The 16698-nt window shown below is 38.1% G+C and overlaps 1 protein-coding gene across 2 annotated transcripts; it reads left to right on the top strand.

The window, feature by feature from the left end:
• Nucleotides 1-145: 145 nt before the first annotated feature.
• LOC147063188 (leukocyte receptor cluster member 8-like) lies at nt 146-9224 on the top strand. 2 transcript variants are annotated; one of them, XM_085959616.1, is made up of 5 exons: nt 146-1548; nt 2208-2742; nt 5604-5805; nt 6620-6827; nt 7759-9224. In XM_085959616.1, exons 1-5 carry the CDS (start codon nt 407-409, stop codon nt 7919-7921), a joined length of 2250 nt encoding a protein of 749 aa, XP_085815742.1. In that variant the 5' UTR covers nt 146-406; the 3' UTR covers nt 7922-9224. The 2 variants fall into 2 exon arrangements, with proteins under 2 accessions (XP_085815742.1, XP_085815741.1); XM_085959615.1 differs by lacking the exon at nt 7759-9224 and having other exon boundaries at nt 6620-7125.
• Nucleotides 9225-16698: the final 7474 nt, after the last annotated feature.

Below are 16698 nucleotides of genomic sequence, written 5' to 3'. Positions count from 1 at the left end.
TAATTTTATTGTAATAAATTTCAGCGATTTTTACGATTATCGCTAAGTATCACTAGAGTACGAGTAAAACATACCATAAACACATTTTACTAAAGTATGCAACGGTTGCGAAATCCGGCATTAGGCAACATTTGTCTATGACGTCACAACGTTTTCCTCGATATCGCTTTGTTACGTGTTTGTGCGTATGTTAATTTTCTTCGAGGATTTAATACTACACAAGTGTCTTCCCAGGTGAAAGTTTGCATTTTAGCATTGCGATCGATCACCTAAAAGTTTTTATCATATTATCTCGCTCGGTAAGAATCAGCTTTCTTAAATATTTACATCTCCGAGACTAGCGTAAGGTTTAGGTAGGTATGGGTTCGGTCTGACGGGTCTGAACGCGCTCTAGATTTTTCAAAGCATGACCGATAAAGGTCCAGCGCCCCAGATGAACGTCCAGCACGGCAACCCCGGGCAGCACAACCCTTGGATGTACAACATGAACATGTACCAATACAACAACGGGTACGGGGGAATGTGCCCTCCGTACTTCGACAACTTCTACCGTCCGGACGCGGTGTCTCCGAACTGCCAGCAGGGGGGCATGTTTGCCGGCCAGCAGGGCCACATGAAGCTGAATTCCCCGCAGGGCTTCCCGCCTCTGCCCCCGGGGCCCGCACCCCCGGACTCCTTTTTCAACGCGCAGTCGCCCGTCCGGTTTAATATCAATCGGAACGGCCGCAAGGGTCCCGTCGCCGACTTTTCCCAGGGCAACCCGCTCGCCGGCAGCCCCAACAACAACAGCGGAGGGGCGAAGAAAAAAAGGAAACGTAACAAGAACAACCAGAATAACACTGCCGTTTTTGAATCCTACGGCACGGGACTCGGCGGCTTCCCGCCCCTCCCGGGCGAAGCCCCGCCCCTGCCCCCGTGCCCTCCGCCACCGGCACCCACGCCCCCGCCGCCACCCCCTCCAGATATAGCTCCCCCGCCTCCTCCTCGTCTTTCTGATGGATCTCCCGTGACCGCTTCGCCGCCGACACTTCCTTGTCGGATTCCCGGTGCGCCGCTCCTCGCCACCCCGACATTCAAGCCTCCCCCGAAGCCGGACAGCTTCAACAACCCGACAGGCGCCTGGCCTGAGAGCCTCAACAAGTACATAATGCGCTGCTATGAAAAGTGCAAGACGGACTTTGACCGCGACCAGATCGAGATCTGTCTGAAAGGGAGAATCACGGCGGCCGCCAGCCGCGAGGAGCTATGGATCAAGAACTGGGACGAGGAGCCAGTACCCAGTGTACACAGTGAACGAAACGGCCTGATCGTGAAGCCTGCCGTGCCCGTCCCGGGAACGCTCTCGCAGTACCAGCGAAAGACTCCTCCCAAAGGGCAGCATTCGCAGGGCGGGCGCGGCAAGGGGCAGGGAGGAGGAGGGCGGCTGTCCAGTGCCCTGTGCGGCCGCCTGGGAAGAAGCCTGTCCAGGCGCTCTCCCTCTCCGTCCGCCTCGCGCATTCGATCCCGGTCTCGCTCCAGGTCGCGTAGTCCCAGAAGACGGCGGCGCAGGTGACTATTTAACACTTTCCAATTCATTTAATTTAGTTGTCATACTATTATTTTGTCTGGGTGAAACGAAATACTTTTGAATTTGTGAAATACACAGCAATCACTTTATGGACATAAATTATTTATACATTCACATTATTCACATCATAAATAATACAATAAAAATAGCAGGGTCTACTGAATGGGATAAATGAACGCTATTTTAAGAAATTATAAAACATCCATCTATATTCACCACCCTTTTTGTAAGTTGAATAAATCAATTTCATTCAGCGCAGGGCAGGGCAGCTGCAGCTATTGCCCTCTCTCAGTTGGCATCATCATCAATGGCAGATTAGTCGTTTTTGTCTTGGCACAACAAACAACTGATGCTCCGACTCATTTGTACCACACATACATTGGGAAAAATAAAGATGGTTTCTAATTTTTTAAACAATAGTATGTAAGCATGCCTGACAGCAGCAACGACAGTATGTCAGATGGATAAAGCAACAGGTTGAATCCATACAGCCTCATGTATTGAAGTCGGATTAAAAATCATAAGGCTGTACTTCTTTCTACTGGTACATGGCTCAAACGGTGGATTCACTCTGAAGCCTGCTTTGAATTAATATATATTATCAATCGTGTAGTAATATTTTTTTATTGTTTTGTTTCAGCGATAGCTCGGCAAGTGCCAGCGATGATGGATTTATTCCGCTCTCTAAAAATAATAAAAACAAAAATCGCGGGAAAATCGCTAATCGATTATCGTTGACAAAGAAAACGAAAGCAATGAAACTCGCCCAAATGCAGAAGAAGAAAGCCGTCTTCTCTCCCGAATTCACGGCGTCAGACCGCCTGCAACAGCGCGCGGCTCGTTTCAACAACAGCTCCTCCTCCAGTCCCATCCCGAGCGTCGCCAGCTCTCCCCATTCTCATTGCAGGCCCAGGAAATCTACCGACGTCTCCTTCAACAAGCAGATAAGCGACGACTCCACGGGCGACTTTGATTGGGCCGAGTTCCACATCGTAGGCACCTGTCAGGACATAGAAAAGTCTTTCCTCCGCCTCACCAAGGCCCCCGCGCCGCCTGAGGTGCGACCCGCTGCAGTCCTCCAGAAGTCCTTGCAAAATGTTAAAGATCGCTGGGTCACCAAGTTGGAATACTTCTACGCTTGCGATCAACTCAAGTCCATTAGGCAAGATCTCACTGTGAGTTTTATCAAATGTTTTATTAACGCTTTTATAAAATAGAATCGATGCATTCTTTATACGTTTTTATGATTTAGTTGGACTGATCATCCATACCGCCAAATACAATATCGATGGTGCAGATCACAAACCTTCTTAGTCAAAAAATGGGATTTTACAGGGGAAGGTTTAAACTGATTTATTTGATAATGTAGGACTTTTATTAAAAAAAAAATATCCAAAGTCTAATGTTTTTGTGTTTTTAATGATTGTATAACTTTATTTATAACTAATATAAACCGTATTACATTTATCATGACATAGAAGTATTGTGCACTCAGATTTGTTGAAATATTTGACAAAGGAGGTTTTCCTTTACATTACATTTTATGAGAAGAGTAAATTAGTTTTATTTAAAAAATAATGAAATAGTTTGCGTTTAATAAATAAAAAAAAATAATGTATATTTAACTAATGTACCTACATGTTTATAAATAACCAAACATAAACAAAACAGAATCAAACCCAACATAGTTATGAAGCTTTTTTTAAATTCTAACATATTTAAATTATAAATGTGGTAAAGAGTCATAAAAAAGGTGACAGTCCCATGGAATAACACATTTTAGTTCCTGAAGGTGCTTGAACTTGTTGGCCGATATTTTTACTTGAACCGTGCAATCTTGGATAAACAATTGGAACTGTTATGATCTTCGGTCGTCTCGGTAGCTCTTTAAGATCATGACTAAAATTAATTGTATACTGGATTTTCCCATTTGGAAGGTAAGCCAAGTGACACATAACGTTAACAATTGGATCCCCTTTTTTGTTTCTGGTCTTACCAACGTGTAACGAAGTCACTAGTACATTATAGTTACTTTTTTTTTTTATTAACTGTCAATAATTCATGGTGGAACTGCATTGTATTGAATTTATTATAATGAATTGTATTGAATCAATGCAACATTATAGTTAAGTAAAACATCATGAGTTACATAGTGCGCTCTATAAGGAAATGACATATTTATGGCTTTTCATGTAGCCACTGCATAATCAGATGGCAGATAAATTTCCCTGTTCTTCAATTTTCTTTCCATTGCAGCATGTAACGAATCTCCTTCCATTTACGTGTGCCCAACCTCCAAGTATTTTTGAGTAGGTAATCTCGAATTGATAGTTTACTGTCAATTCGAGGAGTACATTAACTTTGCAAGAATATTGTTCTTATTTCGATACAGGCACCCATCGCTCAATATTGAAATGAACTGGTTTCTAATTTAATATGAGGTTCGTTAAGTGATTAATCAAGAGATGTAAATGTCGGAGCTTCTAAGTCTTCTTATAAGTGAACTTCATCAAATCTACACTGTGACAATGCCTTATGGTCTTGATGTTTCATCACATCTATCTTTGTAAACTCGATAAAGACCCATTTTCTAACGAAACATTGGTTCAAGAAAGAGTCTTAATGGATCCCTACGGCAGTAATGTGACTTCATTCTTGGTAGTGAATCGATAAATTCTGCAGCATATCTTTTCTTAGTATCAACATTTCGCTCATTGTCCTTGAATTGCTGGTTTTGGTATCCCGTGAATGGCATTCTTAGCCCAATTTCTAGCACTCTAAACTCGTATGGCGAAAGTATTACAGAACATTTATCGGCAAAATTCTTTTCTTTCCTCGTTTATCTTTAAGTGGTAGTGATAGATATACTCCCTTCCACATACCTCCAGAGTTCTTACATAACTTCTGATTGGGGTCTATACAATCTATTAGTAAAGAAACGTATGATTTTCTCTGTGGCCATGACATATCCAACCAAAAGTGGTCGAAATTCCCGGGTTTCTTGAAACACATGCTTGTGAGATGCAACGTGGACCAAGCTTTCGTTGGTTTTTATTTTTACAGTATGTTTTTTTTACTGATATTGTCTTTAACTCGGTCCGGATATTCCTGTTCTTTCACCCTATTATTTGCAGATATATTTTGTTTCCATGCACTTTGCTTTTGTTTCTCCTTACATCATTGATATGCCTTCCTATTATCTCAGTCGATAGAATATTTTCATTTCGAACAGAATCGGAAAGTATAGGTTTATACATACCGAAAATTCTTGATTTTTATTGCTTACAATACTAATCGCATGATCTTTCTACTTCAGGAACTCATTATTTGGGTTTATATTATCAAAAACATAGACCTAAAACCCATTTATCTCTAATAAATCTTTTTGTATACAGTTTTGCTTCTAAAACTTCACTGATAGCTTCATACAATGAACTGATATAGAAGCAATGTGCAGCAACTTCACATCGCTGTGGTAACATGTATTCACAAAACTCCTAACTCACGTCGTGTAGGAGGTTTGTGCAGCATAATACGATGAACATGACATAGGAGTTTTAATTAAAAGATCAATAAACTGGGCTATATTTCTCTTTGACATAGGAGGTAAAGTTCAACAGATCCGTTAAATTTTTGTTGATTTTTTGATACCATAAAGTCAAAATCGAAAAATTTGACATAGAAGGTTTGTGATCTGCACCATCGATATGCTACCTTGAATAGGCACTGCAGTCAACTCAGGTCCATTGCCGACTGTACAACTTTACTGTCCTCCGCCCATCTCTATCTCGACTTATTTCCGGTCTTGATGTCTGTTGACTCCTTTATAGTTCTTTCATAAATTTTATGGAGAACTCTGGATGTGATATTTTAACTATCAAATGTAGATTTGTTTCAGTATTAACCATTCTAGTATTCTTTGAACAATTTTATTTTGAAATACTTGAATAACATTTTCATGTTTTGTCGACTGGTTCCCAAGTTTCACACCCAATGGAATTATTGGTTTCACGGTTATTTCTTTTGTTTTTTTCAGGTGCAAGGCATCCGCGATGCTCTGACGGTGCAGGTGTACGAGACTCATGCCCGTATCGCCTTGGAGAAAGGCGATCACGAGGAATTCAATCAGTGTCAGACGCAGCTCAAGATGCTCTACACTGAGTTGCCGGGTGTTGGGAACAGAAAGGAATTCACTGCGTATAGAATACTCTACTATATTTACACCATGAATACATTAGGTCAGTATGTCTAATTGTTTTGCACTCACTACCTACCGTATAGCAAGGGAATATATTATCTACTTGGTGAAAAGTGTGTTTTAAATAAAAGGGGAAATTATGTACAGTACGCGCTCAGTAATCCGGTGTTCACCAATCCGACACGTCCAATAGTCCGGCGTTTTGCAACTCAGCTTTCCTGCTCTATAATCCGGCAGGTTTCACATTAAACTGCCGGATTACAGGAGCGGAGAGCCGCTCGCTCAGCATTTCGGTTCCCGACCCGATCTGTGATATAATTATTTACTATAGAAATCCAATAATCCGGCATAGGTGAAAAAATATGGGTGCCGGATTACCGAGCGCCTGCTGTATGTAAAAATTGGATGCACAACGATCGACAGAGAACGTATTGCAAAACAAAACCTTTCGGAAGTGCACGCCACACACAGTTTTTTTTTGTACTGGAAGTGAATGTTGGCCATTTGCTCAACAAAATTCACGGATAGTGAAACAACATTTAAATTTACATGGTGTGGGATTCGAACTCTTGGATCGCAGCTTCAAAGCGAGACAATAATCACGACAATTCTCCCACAAGTCGCGCAGTCGACTAGTTTCACGCCATATCTACAGAACAAAACAGCCTTTTTTGGATGGCGACAGAGAGGTTCGAAAGGGAGGAAATTCATAGATTAAAAAGAAATTGGAAACTATTGTTGCTTATAAACGCACTTGCAAAATTTTTTCAAATGTGTTTTACCGCCACCGCCACTGTCCGCCAAGTTGATTATTCTTCAATCTGTCACTAAAATCCACATTTCTTAAATTCCAGATTTGACAACACTTTTGAAAAGTCTTACGCCCGAGGAAAAGACTGAAGACTGTATATCTCACGCCCTTCAGATGCGTAGCGCGTGGTCCATGGGGAATTTCCACAAGTTCTTTAAGCTATACCAAACGGCTCCCATGATGGCGGGATTTCTGGTCGATTGGTTTATCGCCCGAGAGAGAAAATCGTATTTGAAGGGCATCATCAAATCGTATGTTTTGGTTCATTTGTTTTTTCGTTTAAACATTCATTCATCCATTCATCTTTATTATACACACTTAATGAATTTTTTTCAGCTGATAAGTATACCATTTAAATTCTTCAAGTTTGTCTTGCACATATTATTATTAATAAACAACACCATGTTTTACCAAAATTAATCAAATAGGTTATAGACAACATATTTTTCTAATGGTTCTATTTTTGTCAAATATAATATTTAAAGGATCCCATGATGGACGATTGTCCGCTTATGAAGATGCGAGCCTCAGGTTCGAATCCTGGCTCTGGCAAATTCACATACTGTCTTTCAATGCGTCTTTGGAGACAGCGAACATCTGTTGTGAAACCACTCTGTGAAGCAACCGAGATACACGTCGGATGGAAGCGAAAATATGATGAGCAATGTTGATAAATTTATTAGTAGATTTTGATATTCAGTTTTATGTTTTTTGATCATTTTGATCTGCAAAGAAACATCCAACTTCAAACTGCAAGATTGATTAACCTTTTTCTTTTAATTAGAAATTAATTCCATGTAATGTTTTTTTTGTTATGATTTCTTTTCAGGATATTTTAATTAGTCAATCAATAATTTAATACCTAGATCTTAGGTCAATTTTAAAACTATCTTTTCGATAGGATGGTTGGAGGCATCGGCATACTATAAATTAGTAATTGTTTTTATTTGTGACCACTAAATGACAACATAAATAATTCAATTAGGAAATGTGATGGTTACACATTATTGTAGAATGATTTTGTGGTCACAGATGGACACAATCACTTATTTAAAGTTTACCGGCATCTCTTCTTTATGTGTATTTGAAATCAATGCAGTTTTAATGGCTGCACCATTTTTTATTTCTCAATTGCTATTTTATGACCTTGTGAATTTAATAATTTTCTGTTTAAATGTTTAGCTACCGACCGAATGTACCCCTAGCGTTTGTGACAACGGAAATGGCGTTCGATAGCGACGCGCAAAGCTTAGAGTTTTTGGAGCAGTTCGGTCTCACGTTCAGCGATGATGCTCGTCAGCATATCGATTGCAAGATCAGTATGGCGGCCATTCCAAACCTGTAAACGAATCATTGTCACGTTCTTAGCTAGCGTCTCCGCATATAGCATGAAGAACCTCGTGCTATATTGGATTCTCTTTCGACTTCTGGCACAGCTATTAAAACCGTGTCACCCGTCCGAATGAGCCGCGACAAATTGCAATCTCCTCGATTGCCAGTTCCTGTTTATAGTAGCAAACGAAGCAAGTGTACAAATTCGGTTACAAAAGACAATACATAATATTATGAATAGCACGTCAAGCTATAGTTTAAAGGACTTGTAAATGTGTGTAAAGACTTTAATATAAAATGGACATTTTCGTATGCCACATGTTAAGAGCTGTCATACAGTTTTTAATTGTTAGTACATAATTGTGTATATAATAATAGTAACTACGAAGCAAAGTTAAATATTCCACCGTAATGATGCTTTCCGTTGAATAAAATAACATGGAAGATTATTTTTTTTATGTATTTATAATGTCTAATGCTGTCGGAGTTGTAGATGAAAAACATATGTACAAATAATATAAAATAATAATATGTACACTTGATAGAATACTGCTTGCCGGAGATATAAATCATTCTATTAATGCAAACGTCCCTATTGCATATTTTTGAATGATTGATGATCGATGCACCGGTATGAGCGACAGGTGTTATGAATAAAATATTAAATAATACTCTTCCAAATGAAAAAATGATAATATTTATAACTCCCGAGAGGAAACATGATATTATGTTGGATTATAAAGGAAAATGACACTATTGGCAAATAGCACAGATACCTGAAAATTACGATCCAGTGGAACGTAGAAGAATATTTATTACTTACATGGAAGATATATTTGTCGTTACCGTTTAAAAATTATTTAAATGCACCGTGAGAGATACCGCAATTGGAATATAATCATGGATTTGAAAATATATTTATGACGCCTGCTGATTTCCAAGATGTGGTTGTGTTATATGTGCAAAATAAGCCTACAAAAATATCACCACCGTCATTCTTCATGGTGACACGATGGAAACCAGTCAATGGAAGATGATTTCAAATCACTATACTACAGCAATGATGTCGTTGACTTATTGAAAATGTTAATCTATTATATTTTGTTATGAAGATTTGACTCACAAGCGTTCAATTGATTCTCCAAAACAGTTATTAGACAGAAAGCTGAAGAAAAATGTTCGGAAACGACTTTCATAGGAAATTCAAGAAGCCCAACCCGGACATACTGAAAACGTATATCACGTATATTTTTAAAAATAATTGACGGTTTTTTATTTATTTAAAACGTGAATTATTTATTTACAATTGGATATCGCCGTCTAAAAAAATTATCTTTTAATATTATTAATGATGAAATGAATTTATAATAATAATAATATAACATACCCCAATTATTAAAAATATCTTTAATACATCAGTGTTCAATGCGATACGGTATGATTAATCTACGTTTGTTCCCTTTCCATCCGTTTCAATCCCTGTCTGTCCTTCGACGTTGATTAATTAGTTCTGGTTGATCGTCTGTAGAGTGCCATTGTTTTTTTTTACCAATTTTTAGGTTTCTGTTCTTCGTTGCAATCTGTTATGTCTGTCTGATTGATCTCACTATTTAATTACTTCAATATCATCGAGAAATATTATTTATACGAGCAATAATCATGAAGCGCTGGAGTCTTCACAAGATGCCGGAAGAAGATGTGATGATGTACGAAATATTAGAGCCGCTGAATTATTTAATCTTATAATGCGACCGGAACCCGATCTGATGTCAGTACCTGCCATATTTTATGTGTGACACGCAAAAGGATGCGTGAATTAATGGCTATCGGAATTTTGCCACATAGATAATTAATTGTATATAATATTTTAAAGTTTTTATGATGATTTTTATGAAATCCGACTACAAATTCGTCGTTTTGCCTGTTCCGTTGAATTTGTAAAACAATATATCATTAAATAACTTTATTTATTTAAATTTTGTATTTTTTTTTTATTTCCCTATTGTAATTTCACACAAGTAATTTTCTGATAATTAAAGCCTAATTCAAAGAATGTATGTACATTTGTCAGTAAACAAATTATTATTCAAAATGTCTAAACATACCAAGTCTCACAATCAATTATTATTGTTTAAAGCTGACGCACATTCACACCTATACAATTAATTAAAGTTATCCTAGTATTTTTCGATACCAAAATATCGGTTTTAAAAATCAGACCAGTTAATTACTTTTTAATTAACCACATTTAAATATCATGTTAATTATATCTAATGGCCAACTACTGCTAACGTGCCAGTCATGTTAGCATTTCGGATGCTTTAATCAACCCTGATAATATGCATTGCTGCTTCCAATGAAACTCAAAAAACACAAGAAAACATGGACATTTTTATTGAAACATGGTCTTATACAAAAATAATTCTTCAATGCTACAATGTTTATCTATTCACAGACAGATGTGTCTTGGTGTGGACGAAAATGAGATATTTTAACAAAAGGACATTCTACAATGAATGCTGATAAAGAGTTAAGTGTGTAGTTTCATTGTCAAGGAGAGAGTTACTGTTCACGCTATCGTAATAGAATACTCCGTAAACAAATACGTTAAATAAAAAACTAATCTATAGAATGTGATATACTCTAGATATGCCAGGTTCTAAATTTCAGGCAAATCAAGAATAAGTGACAGGAGCCGGGTGAAACAAACTGATACAACACAAGCTATATTAAAACTCATCATCGTGATAGCAAGAGAAAACCTAACCAATTGCCTACTTTCGCATGGGAAAAGATGATATCTACGTATATAGTTATCCCACACTCACTGGTGTCGCATACTTGTTTAAATTAATGTTATTCCAAAGAAAATATATGTTTAGATAAGGTTTACTATGATGAATAATAAGTACCTACAACAATGTATTTTGTGAAGTTTATTTATTAATTCTTTTGCGCACAAATTTAAAAACAATCAAAAATACATTACTGATTCGTTTGGAAAATACAAATTTTGAAAGAATATTTATAAAAATATTTATTAGTAAAATACCACGATTGCTCTTGAGCGAAGCATATCAGTAGGTATGTTAGCCAATCGCCCAACCCATTGGGTCCTCGCACTGGATCAATTAATACACATTGAAAGTACAATATAATATTTTTTAACAAGTCACTGTTAATTACCTAGTGATTAACTACAATGCATACGCCATTGTTTTGTATTTAGTAAATGGGAAATAGTAATACAACTTACTGTCAATATATTATGCTTCCTGCAATTTTTTAAGAAAATTGAAGATTTTATACAAAAAATAAGTGGCATGTTATTCTTTATGGTTAGTGATTTGGCCGTAGGTCAGCTTTCTCCATGGCTTGGCATATATTTTGTGTTTCACCTGCACGTTTCATGCCTCTCTTCGTTTTGGAATCACTCTTTTATTGAATGAGGGTCACCGGTAGCAGGTAGTAAGCAGTATGTGCTTGAACAAATTTAATATTGATAATTATTATCTCATTGGTTTTTCTGAATGTCCATCCGGTCAGTCATAAGCATAACGTTTATAACTCACAATATGTACTATAAATATTATATGAAAATATTCCCTGTAATGTAATTATTTTTATCTTTTACCAACATGATTTTATTAGTCACATCACATTCATATCCTGTTTTTCTTTTTAATGTTCGATTGCATCACATCGGTATGAGTTGATTTATTATACCAATCTGCAATCACCGGTTCTATGTTAGTTCTATTAGGATGAGTAAAGTTTATCTTGGTCAACAAGGTGGATTATGTACGCACCCTGAGAATGAGTTGGGAGAAGATTTCAAATTGTTCTGCCAAAAGTATTGGAAAGCTGCAGCTCTGGGCCCATCTGTGGGGAAAATTTCTGGAGGAATTACAGTCTGCCAAGGGTTATAGAGGCCTAGAATGCTGATTATAATAATAATAGGTGGTTTTCTTTATTAGTTTTTTCAATAAAAAAAAAAGAATTTTAAAATTAAATAAAACCTGCAATTTAATTCATATTACTGATAACTTTTATTTTAAATATTCAATAAGCATCTCAGCGCATCTATTCTATACACAAGACAGCTGTCGATCATATTTTTGTATTGAAGTATTATAATTGTTACAATAAGTTAGCTGTCTTAACAGTCAATGCTGTTCATCTCGCTCTAAAAGTTAGCACAACCAAGAGAGGTGTTGTTAAGACACAGCACTTATTGTAAAAATTATAATGTCAATACAAAAATATGAAAAACTACCCTCGATAGCTGTCTTGTACATAGAATAGATGTGCTGAACATTAAATAATATATATTTTTTGGTTAAAAAATATCAGTACCTACATCGTATTCTAAATATTGATCCTATATCTATAAAATTCAATTTCATTAATAATAGAAAAATAATTGTTACAAAATCAGAATGATTCGATGAGCAGTTGGATTATAATGCATGCACCACGTACCAGCTATGTGATTATTGCAAGTAAAATCAATGCCATTTGAATGTACATATTCAATTCAGTCGGAAACTTTGACCTACATTTTGTGCATTTAGGCTGAAATATTGCAATGCGATGATCGTGATAGGGTTTCCGATGATGGAGAAGAAATATGTCGCTAACACCAGTTTCTTAGACTTCATGCCCTAATTTTCACTAAAATACTTTAAATAGTAGAATTAACAAGAATAACTTTGTTTCACAATCAGTATACTAGACAGTATCTATACTTTGTGCTCCGGCTTTATTACAATATTGGGTGTAAAAGGTAACGAACCCAATAAACTGCATGGCACCTTGGATATTCTTGAAGCCGATGGCCAGCATTAAATAATATTAAGGTCAAACTGTGTAGTGCTCGAAATGGAACATTTTACGAACCGAAGAGCTTGACAATTCTCCGAAAATATCAACATAGTATTATCTAATTTTCAGTGACGTCCCTAGGCAAAGTGACGCCTTTAAGCAGTCTTAAAATGCCACCCCATTTCATTTTTAGTTTAAAATTTTCTACAAATTCATTAGGTACCTACCTACTACCTTATTTTATATAGACACTTACATACACACACAAATACACCATTTTTTTTTTTAAATTGACACTATCTACTGAGAATAAAATTATTAAGACATTTCCACAAAACCCACTCTCAAACAGTGGCGGTGTTAGGTACGTGGAGGTCTATGGTACTGATGGGTTTGGAGGCATCCTTCTAAAAAAATGCCAGTGCGATAAACCGCAATTACAACATGTAGGTATTACAATTAGATACAACAATGGTTAATATGTTATCAGAATTTTATATGAATCCTGGGTCTGGCAAGTACACATATTGTTTTTCAATTTGTGTGTGAGTCAGGGTATGGACCTAATAGGTTGAGCAAGTGGCTGATATCCATTTCTCGTAAAAAAAAAACAAAATCTGCCTCTACTCTACTCTGTGGAGGCCCATATGATCCTATTAGGATCGGACATGATCGGAAAAAAAAATGAAGCGATTGCATCGTCTACTTCAGGGTTTCCCAAACTATGTTCCGCGACCATTTGGAAAGGGTTTATACACTGCAACACATTTAAAGATCTTCTACTAGGTAGAAGTACAATAAGTAAAACTAAAATAATTAAAGAATCTACTTTAGGTATATTGAAAGGCGAGTGGTGATCAATCTCCACTGATGTTTATGACGTAAAGTATCTAGATAGGTCATGGCTCCCACAAGGGGGGGGGGGGGGTTGACAAGCCTCTAGTCTGGGGGCCCGGCGTGAGAGATCGACCAGCCAAGTGAGATAAACACACATCACAAACATGCACTAATAGGTTCGGCGCTGTTTCACTTCAAAAAACAAAAAGGCGCTGTTTCACTTCAAGCATGCTAACATTTAATAATATGTGGTTTTGCCATACTTACAATTTTTAATTATTGTCGATATTTGACATGTCCATTGTTGTGCATATCACCAGTGGGTGTATTAAAAATATGAAAAATCGCTAAAAAAATACGCTCAATTTTACCTCGAACACCATTTGGAATATGCAACTGTAGATCGTCACATTGCCTTTAACCTTAGCGATAAGTAGGGGCCCGCCAAAGATCCTAGCGTGGGGGCCATGATCTAGGTACAGGCGGAGGACCATCTTTTCTCACACCGTGCGCTTGAAAAAGATGGGGTAAATTGTTTTTAACTGACCGGCTGACAAATCTTGTCAGTTTAACGACAGTTTCCAAAATTGGCAGAAAGGTTAGCTGCGCTAATAAATAACATACAAAATAAACTAAGTGTTCCGTTAAAACTTCCGGGTTCGCGAAGTGTTCCATTGCAGAAAAAGTTTGGGAAACCCTGCTACTTCATGGAAAACTGCTACTACTCTCAAAAGTTGTCATAGGTACCTATTGTAGGTATTTGTACCCGTTCCTTTTTTTGCTGTCATATACCTAAACATATCTACGAAACTAAGGCGATCGCAAAGTGCTATTGTAATTAATCTAAGTTAAGGGGTGAGGAGTTGGATCCACGAGCACTTCCGACGCTGCCATCATGATTTTTCGTGTAGGTATACGTATCGTCCAATATAGAAGAATCACAAAAAAAAACCATATAGTTGGAGGAGAATTTTCATTTACTTTGAACATGTTAGGTACCTACCGCATAGCTTTCGAAGATAGTAAATAACTAGCACTACCATCGTACCTCGATATTTAGTGCCCCGGCCTGACTATAGTCGTATTGCAAATGACGCTTGTTCGCGGGGACTTCGATACTTATTTGACAGGATCCAGGAGGCCAGGTGAATTTATTGTTTGTATGTTGGTTATTTTTCAAGTAGGCTGTTCGTATTTTACTACACCAGTCAATTTTTCACTGGTCACGGTGGATTCCCAAGCTCTCTTAGCTTGGACTTGTCACCCGACCAACATGTCCATGTGGCGGAGAGCTACAAGATGAAAATCAGATCCTCTGAAATATTCTAGAATGTGGTCCGAAAATAAAGCGACATTCGAGTCAGTCCAATCAGTAGGTTGTTGTGCCCATCAGGCCGTCCAATTTGGTTGCCACAAAGACCAACTTTGTAACTTAAAAAAAAAATGCGGAGTGAAGATCTCTTCACATAGTTTTGTATGTCAGTATTGTTTTAGGTTTGTTTTTTGGGTACTGTTCGGTTATACCGGAGGCAGCGGAAAACGCATTTTGAAAATAGCCGATAAACTGGATTATTTGTTAGTTTGGGTTAGTTTAGGTTCGGTTAGGTTGGGTTAGGTTAGGTTAGGTTAGGTTAGGTTGGGTTTGGTTAGGTTAACCTAACAAATAATTCAGTTTATCGGCTATTTTCAAAATGCGTTTTCCGCTGCCTCCGGTATAACCGAACAGTACCGTTTTTTGTATTATGTGATACTTGTTTAGATTCATTTGTTTTTTATTAGTTCTCAGTGCGCCTATCTCCCATGGGAAAATTTTATTAAATCAATTCAATGTAAACTTGGTCAAAGCACACTTGAGTGCGTGGCGACCTCAGTATTTGGTATCTGCTACTAAGACATTCTTCTTCTTCTTCAGCCATATCCGCCCCGTAGTTGGAGCATATGTACAACATGAGGCACCTCCAAGAATCCCTGTCGCTCGCCAGTCTTCTTGCATCGTTCCAGGTCAAACCAGCATCCCGTAGCTCCGCCGTATACACTCCATATATAGTATCTAGCGGACTTCCAGGACGCCGGAATCCGGTTGGCTTGATGAACAGGTAAGCCAGGTTGAGGTTCTCTTCTGGCATCCGCAGCACGTGACCGAGCCAGGTTCAACGTCCCCTCTTCACTCTCAGCGTGATGAGAGGCTGCTTGGTGCGTTCTCTTATCTTCTCGTTGCTCCTAAAGTCATACCACCGCACACCCAGTATCCGTCGCAAACATCTGTTTTCGAAGCTCAGCTTACGGTTGCTCTGAGACTTCGTAAGGTGCCATCATTCGCTACCGTAAAGCAGCACCGTCAGAATGCAAGCGTCAAATAGGCGGCATTTGGTTTTGACCGAGTATAATCGTCCCAGACACTCCGCACGAGTTGAATGTTGCTCCAGCGATTCCCATTCGGATAGCGAGCTCTCTCTGCAAAATGCCATCTCCCGTGATGTGTACCCCCAGGTATTTGAAGCTGTCGATACTCTCGATGTTTTGCCCGTCGCTAATCAGAGGGAAATCTGGATCAGGACAGGTGCTGTTGCATTATCTCACTAAGACATTTCCAGGCTGATGCTTCACACCATTGATATACTACTGGATGAATCATATGCTTCTTAAAATGACGCCCGATTTTCAGCGACTCGGCCTTTGTTAAAACTTACTGAGTAAGCCCGACCTAGCTTGCTTCTTACTCTAACTAATAGTCAGCGCATGACGACTTGCTCTGTCTGTTTTGCGTTGCAGCACCCTTAGGTTCACTATTCCAAGAACGCAAATTTAGTTTTACAGCCAGGGCAATACGGGTGAAATTCGGGAATCCATGTTAACGGTCTTAACGCATTATACTTACAAGGAAATAATATAAGACGATATTCGTAATATCTTTTGTGGTACATTTTTAAAATGACAATTGTATGGGAACTGCTCATCTAGTAGTATATCAATGCTTCACACAAACGTAGGGCCTCGTTACAAGCTCGATTAAGACCGAATGTGGTTCGGGGCGGGTTGGTTTGGCGGCTCCATGTCTGTAATGTTCGTATTTAATGATTGGCCATCCCCTCTATGTCTCCCTAGCCACAGCAATGCTTAGAAATCGTA

The sequence above is a fragment of the Rhyacophila brunnea genome, unplaced genomic scaffold (assembly GCF_057557595.1).
Source record: "Rhyacophila brunnea isolate RB1 unplaced genomic scaffold, BYU_Rbru_1.0 scaffold_9, whole genome shotgun sequence".
Classification (NCBI taxonomy): Eukaryota; Metazoa; Arthropoda; class Insecta; order Trichoptera; family Rhyacophilidae; genus Rhyacophila; species Rhyacophila brunnea.
Note: the sequence above shows the minus strand (reverse complement) of the source record. Positions and strands in the feature narration are given on the sequence as shown.